At 42.1% G+C, this 8,964-nt stretch overlaps 1 protein-coding gene across 6 annotated transcripts; it reads left to right on the forward strand.

Moving 5' to 3' along the window:
• The first annotated feature begins 251 nt into the window (after positions 1 to 251).
• On the forward strand, positions 252 to 8,728 carry fosb (FosB proto-oncogene, AP-1 transcription factor subunit). 6 transcript variants are annotated; one of them, XM_085370763.1, is made up of 6 exons: positions 252 to 518; positions 873 to 1,060; positions 3,219 to 3,602; positions 3,968 to 4,075; positions 4,491 to 4,838; positions 5,928 to 8,728. In XM_085370763.1, exons 1-6 carry the CDS (start codon positions 455 to 457, stop codon positions 5,979 to 5,981), a joined length of 1,146 nt encoding a protein of 381 aa, XP_085226889.1. In that variant the 5' UTR covers positions 252 to 454; the 3' UTR covers positions 5,982 to 8,728. The 6 variants fall into 6 exon arrangements, with proteins under 6 accessions (XP_085226889.1, XP_085226884.1, XP_085226885.1 ...); XM_085370758.1 differs by having other exon boundaries at positions 4,491 to 8,728; XM_085370759.1 differs by having other exon boundaries at positions 3,219 to 3,572; positions 4,491 to 8,728.
• The last annotated feature ends 236 nt before the right edge of the window (positions 8,729 to 8,964 follow it).

Consider the following 8,964-nt stretch of genomic DNA (forward strand, 5'->3'; position numbering starts at 1 on the left):
TGTCAGACGGTGAGAAATATCTCATGCCCGTGATATGACCAAAAAAAAAAAGAAAAAAGTCTATTATTATCCGTCGACGAGGTGAGATTCTGGTCCATTTCAGTGGCAGAGGGAATCCCTCAACGTCACCAGGGATACCAAACACAACATCAGGCACAAATATGGTCATGTACGTCAGCGGAACTCCGAGGCGGGACTAGACCGTTGAAATGTCTTGCTTCTACTCTGGGCTTCATTCATAAGACAAGATCTGCTACTGTGCACCGTAATATAGCAAGCGTCCTCCGGCGTTCCGTGAGCGGACTTTATGGATGTATATTTGCACGTTTGATAAGGTCGGATAACGGAGAGCACTGAGAGGATTTACCGCTGAACCGGGGAGGACTTCTTCGCAGATTGAACTGGTAGACCTTCCTCCCCCGTCTAAAAGCGGGGAACTGGATTAAGAGTCTTCATGCAACTTTTTTGGAAAGAGACCAAGAGCGTTTCACCGGGGAATAACAAGAAGACTTACATAGGTAAGAAACGCTTACTTTTTGTGGCTGTGAGCGCAAACGGTTTGAGAGCAAAAGTCTCTTTTTGAAAGCGCACTATTTTAAAGTAGGTCGGGAGCATCTGTTCGCTTCAGACGGCTTCATAGGAGATGCTTAAAGACAGTTTTCCCTGCTGACACCGGTTTAAACGCATAAAACACGCTGCTGCAGGCCACTTATTAACCGCCTGCCATCATTTATGAGAGAACAGCCTAATTTAAAGCAAGCGCCAGCTGGCTTGTGTTAAGTGCACCGAGTTTAACATCAGTCATTCTCTCATTACAGTACCTCTCCTCCTTTAGTAATCTTCTTGTGTGTGCCGCTGCCCTGCCGCTGCAGGTGACATCGCTCTCTCTCCGGTACCTGCAGGTGTCGCGTTCTCTTTCGGCCCCCCCGGGGAGATGTACCAAGGATTTCCCGGCGACCCAGACAGCGGTTCCCGTGGAAGCTCGTCTCCATCTATAGAGTCCCAGTACCTTTCCTCCGTGGACTCCTTCGGGAGCCCGCCGACCACCAGTGCTCCACAGGTAAGTTCCAGTCAGCAGACTGGAAATGTAATGAAAACAAAAGTCGGAGAGCGTTTTTACCTCAGATTGTTTATTCGTTTAAAAATGCAATATGACTGACACGCGATCACTGGGTATGAACCTGTCATTTAATTATGATATGTGCTTTTGCTTAAACACACTCTGCATGGTGTGTCAGTTGTATAAATATACAGAATATAAACGTATTTATGGCTTATGAAGCAGTGGGCTCTGTCACCGCTAACAGAAGACCGACTACACCAAGTCAGCACATTTGGTGTATCCGGTCTTTCTGCAGTCAGAACTTAAATGACCGGGATGACTGGATGTAAATTCAACGTCTGTGTGTTGACTGTAGCCCCGGTGGCGGCGTTGACAACGTGCTCAGCGCGGTTGACAGCGCTCTGGAACTCTCCGACGTAAGTGCCGCAGCCCCGCCCCTTTGCCCCGCTTCTCTCCTTCCACTCGCTCCGCTCTCCTCTCGCCGTGACGTAAATGCCCGTTCTATTTTGGAGTGCTACGTCGCGTTGCCAAGGGGAACACCGGGGGTGTGAGGGAGGAGGAGGAAGGAGGCGGAAGAGACGCCGTTTAGAGAAAAACGATTGGTGGAGGCGGTCGCTCTCAGAGCCGTCGGTCCAAACGTCTGAACGCGCTTTCAAATGAATATTAATGAACGGCGATACTCCCCCGAGTATGAAATATAAAATACCAGCGACAGATTTGAGCTTTCCACGACTATTTTTAGACATGGGCGCAGAGGAAAACTTAATAGCCCGTCTTTTTTATTTTAACAATAAAAACACCTACAGTCGTAAATTTCAAGTTTTTTTGTTGTTGTTTTTTTGCTTAAAGTTAAACAAAACATCCTTGAACACCCTTTTAATTCAAATTCTCTATATAATGAGAAATCCAAGGCTGCTACCTTAACACGTTTTGGCTCCTACCTTTACAACAAATAGCATTTCTCCACTCTTTGGTAAATCCCACGGAAAAGGTGGTTAAATGAATATCAAGAAATGGAAACAAGTCAGAAACTGGGTCTAGGTAATATAGGCCTACAACAGGGGTGTAAAACAGAAGACCCAAGTGCCAGAAGTGGCCACAAAAGTTTTTAATCTGGCCCACTTGACAGCTTTGGAAAATGTGAAGGAGTGCATAAATTTTAGATTTTCTGCTGTATTTTTTTTTTCATAGGTTTTATGGCTTTTGTACTTCTCCCACGGCTATTTATACTTCACCAAAGTAGTAACAGATAAACAGCTAAATGGCAGAATGTTCCTGTTTTTTCACTGTCTACTATAGAAATGCATGATTTATAAAGTAAGTTTACAATAGAAAAAATAAATAAATAAAAAGAGGACATTCTGTCTGTCAACTAACAAACATTTCCAGCTTTATAATTGCAGGACAGTCTGCGCAATGAGCTAACAGAACTTCTTCCTTAATTTTACAGATTTATTTCTTACAATTTAAGCCCCAAGTGTAATTTCTCTATCATCTAGAAAAACTGAGTCATATCATCTAAAACTGCACTTGTTTTTCTTATATTAAAATATTTCAGGGGTTTAATGTATGATTAAATGTCTGTGGGCTGCATGTGGCCCACAATGTGAAATGAGTTTGATACCCCTGGCGTAAAATGTCTGATCACTAAGGAGTCTTAAAACTGTATCACGTCAGGTAGCCTAAACCTTTCTTTATGTAATTGTTAACATAATGGGTCCAGGCATATTAAATTATTAATGTTAATATTCTTCTTTCTGTTTGTGGCAGCCTAGCATGACTTTCCTAGTATGTGATAAATACTAGTATCTCTTCAGCTGTTGTTTTATACATTCAGCCACATTCGGAGCAGAGGGTTTTTCACACCTTGTTGTAGTTTATCTACAGTCAGATGAGAATAGCAAACAGATACAAATAGTTTTAGGTGAAATCTGAATTTAAATCATTTTACACTTTAAAGCAGATCTTTATTGCAGCTGATGAGAATTTCAGTGCATGTTTGTACTAAATGTATCCGGTTTGCTACAGTGATCGGACTGATGCACAGATCCCAGCTTTTTTTTCTGGTTTTTCTGTATCTGTCTGTATTTTTTTGCTGCTCTACCTGATCTGAGCTCTGGTCCATAAAACTTAATTGTCGACATCTCCTCCTCAGGAGTGTGTGTCAGCAAGTGCTGGCTTGAGCATTGTGGGCAGCGGGCCAGGGACAAGTGGTGGAGGTGAGATGCCCGGTTCATTCCTGCCAACCGTCACTGCCATCACCACCAGTCAGGACCTGCAGTGGATGGTACAGCCAACCCTCATCTCATCCCAGGCTTCTGGACAGAGTGGCTCCACCGGGACCACGACCATGACCCAACCAGCTTCACTGGTTGATCCGTTTGACATGCCAGGCCCGAGTTATTCCTCGGGATCTGGATTCACCCCACCGAGTTCAGACACTCCAGGGCCAGCAGCTGGCCCTGTCCGTCAGTCCAGAGCCCGAACTCGGCGTACACGAGAAGAGTCTGTGAGTGAAGATGGAGATGTTGGTGTGTTAGTAAGTTTGCGTGCTTGAATGGTTTGTCTGTTGACCCTCGCATGTTATACATGCACTGCAGGTATATTGTTTACGAGGAAGCCAGTAAAGGTAATAACGCTGTGTCTGTAATGTTAAGCAGTGGTGTGTGCTAACACTAATGGGTGGGTGGGTAATTAATTGGTGTATTTGGTGTTTGCTTTGGTATTTTCTCATTTGCACAAACCTACTAAACGGCAGAAGGCTAGTTCACTGTTCAGGCACAAGCAACTTTTATCTGTCAGCTGTGATTAAATGTAGCTTTATTTGGTGTTTTTAAGCTAAATTAGTCAATTAAAATAGCCAGTGTTTTTTTTTAAGCTAATCTGTATTCTTCCTTATCTTAGCTAACACCCGAGGAAGAAGAAAAGAGACGTGTTCGTCGAGAGAGGAACAAGCTGGCTGCTGCCAAATGCCGAAATCGCAGACGAGAACTTACAGACAGACTGCAGTCGGTGAGCCTGGCCCTGTTCTTGCTTTCAGAGCGAATGATGATGATAATTGCATATTTTATGTTACCTCCCATAGCATCGTGTGGTGGGGTAATAAATGCTTGCATGTGTGTACAAGAGAGAGGATTATGGTAATGGGTGTTTAGCTGCAGCGAAGACAATTACAGTCCTCAAAAGAGACTATTGTACTTTTGGTAGTTAAGGCCTAATTAACATACTCTTCTATAAGCCACCTTGCATATACGGCTGTAGGGGAAGCAGGGAGGTATTTCTACTGGAATAAACACAAAGAAGATTGGCATACCTAACACTCCTTTCTTCTATCTACTGCACATCTTCTTCCCATTTCACCCACCTTTGCCTTGTTCCCGTCTCCTTCTCCCCCATTTTTTCTTTCATCCTCTGTACCAACCCACAGGAGACAGACGTACTGGAGGAAGCAAAGGCAGAACTGGAGGCAGAGATCTCAGAGCTACAGAAGGAGAAAGAGCGCTTGGAGTTTGTGCTGGTGGCTCACCAGGCAAACTGTAAGATCCCATACCAGGACCAGCCTCAGCAGGGCTCAGCACAGCTGCCTCCAGTGCAGTCCCAGCTGCCTCCCCAGGCCTTACAACCGCCTGTCTCCATTGTGGGCTTGACTGTGAAGGAAGACTCTTTCTATCTGCCTCCTGCCTACACAGCCCATCCTGCCTCCACACAGTCCCAGCCTCCGGTTCAACAGCAGCAGCAAGTCCAGCAGCAGCCTCAGCCTGGAATAATGCAGGAGGTAGAGTTCTCTAGTTCTTTTTATGGCTCAAGCGAGCCAGCACCTGGTGGGCCATGCCTTATGGTCAACGACAGTGGTGGTGGTGGTGTTAACCATGACGATGCGGCCATTGGCAGCTACAACACCTCATACACATCTTCATTTGTGTTCACCTACCCAGAGGGAGCCTGCGGGGTCAGTGCCAACCAGCGGAACAGCAGTAGCGAGCAGTCGTCCGATTCTCTGAACTCGCCTTCTCTGCTGGCGCTCTGACTGACCGACAGACACACGCATACACATGTTAACACACACGCACATTATTCTCGCTGGAAGTAGAGGCTGAAGTACACGCACAGTACCGATCAGCCTCACCGATTGAGAAAAAAAATAACAACAAAAACAACCAATGGTTTACATCTGATTGGATTATGAGTTTACACATTCTGAAATGTATCCTAATTAAGAGCCATACAAATAGTTGCACATTAGGTCTAACCTTTAACATTCACTATATTTTAGTTTTCTATTACACTCGCAACTGGACATTATGGGTGAATAAATCTGGGTTACGAAAACTGAGTCCAAGTTGCCAATCTTAAGTTCTGTGGCTTAACAGATTCACAGTGAATTCTCTTAAGCTTGTACTCTGACTGAGTAAGAAACAACACGATCACTCCGACAAGCACAAGCGCCCCTAACTTGTTCCCTCTGTCGGTTGCCCCTCTTCCAGTGCTCCCATCCTTTTCCATGCTTTTCTTCGTCTCGCTGAATGTATTTGTGCAAATCTGAAATAGGGACGAAGGACGCTCTGTTCAGGTTTTCTTCTCGTGGGAGACAGGCTGCTGATCTCTCGCTCACCTCTAACTGTTCATCTGCTCGACTTCCCTCTGCTTCTTCATTTGCTGTTTGGACTTGGCAAGTTAAGGATCTGAGTGTCACAGCCCGCCACTAAATCTTGTGCTTTTTCCTTCTCTCGTTTTTTCTTTTTCTTTTTTTTTAACAAAAAAACCACAAAAAAAAAATCTTCTGACATCTGCCTACCTGCTGTGCGACCCATCTCTACCCATCTCTGTTTTCTCCTCTTCTGTCTCTTTCTCCTTCTCTCTGAAGTCTTCGACCCCCGAGAGCCCGAAGACACCCTCCAGCCCTTGGGACCTTGAGTGAAAGCCGGCTCAACTAACATGCCCCCCTTTGAACCCTGTCATACAAGGACATGGACGCAAGCCCAACCAAACGGAAGAGTCTTTTCTTGGAGCACGTTGCTCAAATCCTTACAGTGAACAGCAGCTAAATACTCTGAACACGCACACAGACGCATAATTGATGAACAAACACATGCAAAAAAAAAAAAAATGCAAGATGGATGCCACTGTCTTCTGCTGAGCCATTTTTCATGTTGTTCACACAATGAAGATTAGACACACCAGTTGTGAGGATATAGAGAGACTTAAGGAATTAAGGAAGCAAGCAGGAAAGGCTCTGAGGGAGTCCGGATAGAGGATGGCTTTCATTTTAACGACGGATTTTTGTGACCAAAAGTTTAAAAAAAAGGAAACAAAACAAAACAACAACAGAAAAAAAGAATAAAAAAACAAATAAAACACACAGAAAAAAAATCTTCTCTTGCCAACTGTGTGGAAGGGTGACCTCAGTAAAAACACCTCCATACCACAGAGCCTCATCGCCCTGGGCCGACATGCGTATATTCACGCCATCGCTTTCAGCAACTGAAGATGTTTGCTGCAGCGCACCAGCTCAGAGTTTTGCTCACACTCATTCAGATGTGAACCGATGCCTTTATTTAGAGGAGAGACTTTTTCTTTTTTCTTTTTTTTTCTTTTTTGGGGATAGTGATTCAGACAACCTCTAAACATTGGGCTCAGTGGTCTCTGTACCTCCTCTGTTCTCTAACGGGGATGAGGCGGAGGTGCGTTTATTGTGAGTGCGTCCACTCTGAGGCACCTGGCCCGTTTATTTCTTTCTTTATTGAGGTTGACGGGGCCAGTGAGCACAAAAGCAAGACCTGGAAACGAAAGGGGAGAACGTGTGGGCTGTTGTTTTGGAGTAAAGCGTCCTTTCCTTTGCCTGTGAATTTGTAATTTTTTTTTCCCTGTATGTTTGAGTAAGAACCATTATATATTTTAATGTTTATATTTGTTTGTGTGTTTAATTGTTTTGCATTGACCTCCGCTTTCTCCTGTACTGTTAGCGTTTATTATTATTTTTGTATGTTTTGTCATTTTAAGTGGGAGATTTCTTCACAAATGTTCCTATTATATCTGCATACTTATTGTTTCATTATCTTATTGTATTTTTTTTCATTTGGCAACTTTGGAGGCATGCTGTGCACTACGAGGAAAAAAAATTTAAGTCCATACCCATCTACATAGTTAAAGGTAACATGTATATATATAAAAGTATATATACCATGATGTATGAATGTCTGTAGATCTAAATGGGATATTTTTGTCAATGAAGAAGAAGATAAAATAGTAAAATCAATATTTTTCTAAATGAACAAACATATATATATATTATAAAGTACTGCCCTGTCCCTCAACATGAAGCACGATGTCACTGCCTCTGTCAATGTGTATTTATGTTTTATAAACGATATAAAGCACTATCCGAGTTACATTAAATGTATGTTTATAATGACAATGATGTTAGAAGGTTGTGGTAATGCCTTTGTTTTGTTTGTGTTTTCCTCTGTGAGGTCCGTCCCAAAGCTACTGACACCTTAACGCCACTTGCTCCTTAGCAGAAAACGAGGGGGAAAAAAGTGATTGAATGTCAATGCGCATATTAAAAGTGTAAGTGTTCAGATGAAAACGTGATGATTAAACTGTTTGATTTGTAAGGCCAAAGTATTTCACACCCAGTGTAAACATGCCACTCAGTGGCGTTCGCATTTCCGATAAAAAGTGTTTGAAGCATAACTGCAGCCTTGATTGATGGGCGTCATCATGTTAAAGCTGATCCACTGGTATACTCGACAATACATGTTGCCTGTCTGAGATTAAAAAAAAAAAACAACCAAAAATCAATTGTTGTTATTGCTGGATGAGAAGCTTTATTTTTCAACTAATAAACATGTTTATTCCAAAAAGAAAAGAAATTGCTGGTTTAATGGTATAAATCTTTGCTAAATAGTGGCTCTGGGTGGTCAGAAAATGGGCAGACCTCATGTTTTTTTTGTTTTGTTTTTTAAATGTTGTATAAGGACTGTGTTTGTACAGATGTTGGAGATGCCTTTTTGATCTCTATCCAAATGCAAATGTGATGAGAATATGTTCTGGTGTCAGAATGAGCATAAAACATATTCAATAGTTCTCATGTATATAGATTTTTGTGGTGCTACTTATACTAGACTACAATGATGAGACCGTTGAGCGGTGGAAAAGTCACCGAAGGTCCAGACAAATGAAAACGCTGGTTGTCTCATCAGAATTTTGTATTCTGAACGAAAGCTGATAACAGTGAATTCGATGCAGCTGAAGCTCTGAATACTCAGTAATAGTTTAATATCAACTGCCTGTTCCATCTCCAAGTGTGGAAAAATAGATCTCAGAGGGCCCTTGTACTGTACCTGCATTCCACACTTACATCTCTGATCATCACACAACATATTAGACTCATTCTTTAATGAAATTTGTTTGCTTTGGATTTAATTGAAATCGTTTTTATTTTTCCTTTGATAATTGTGAGGTTACAATAACAAATGGGTTGCTCGTAAATTGGAAAAGGTGACACAAAAGGACGAGAAGAAATATCCAGCTGTGCGATGGCTATGTTAGCATTAACTGAAAACAAAAAAGAGTTTTCTTATTTTTCTATGATGAGGTGAATGTTTCTATGTATTTCTATTTTTCCACAATTCCCATATGAGCTCCAGTTTCATATCATCTGTTATGAAATGCAATATTATTATCCTCTTGGATGAACATAATGTAGCAAATTACACAGTGATCAAACTGACTGCTACTATATGTCAAGTGTGATGATGTATTGCTTTAATTAACACGTTTTCTTACAGTATTAAACGTTATCCTTATTGTTTAAAATAGCATCTAGTGTGAGACAAACGTCACAGAGAATGTATCAAAAAATCTATAATTTTTTATTTATATATTGATGATACATAAAG

This window comes from Diplotaxodon limnothrissa, linkage group LG14, assembly GCF_057381915.1.
Source record: "Diplotaxodon limnothrissa isolate DT_005_m linkage group LG14, D_limnothrissa_male_GT1.1, whole genome shotgun sequence".
Lineage (NCBI taxonomy): Eukaryota > Metazoa > Chordata > Actinopteri > Cichliformes > Cichlidae > Diplotaxodon > Diplotaxodon limnothrissa.

Bases quoted from the DNA above. Each gene is read 5' to 3' on its own strand.
- fosb (XM_085370758.1), top strand. From the start codon at position 455: ATGCAACTTTTTTGGAAAGAGACCAAGAGCGTTTCACCGGGGAATAAC. The intron at 519-872 runs GTAAGAAACGCT...CTGCCGCTGCAG, and splicing joins TAACAAGAAGACTTACATAG to GTGACATCGCTCTCTCTCCG. The intron at 3,603-3,967 runs GTAAGTTTGCGT...TCCTTATCTTAG, and splicing joins ATGGAGATGTTGGTGTGTTA to CTAACACCCGAGGAAGAAGA.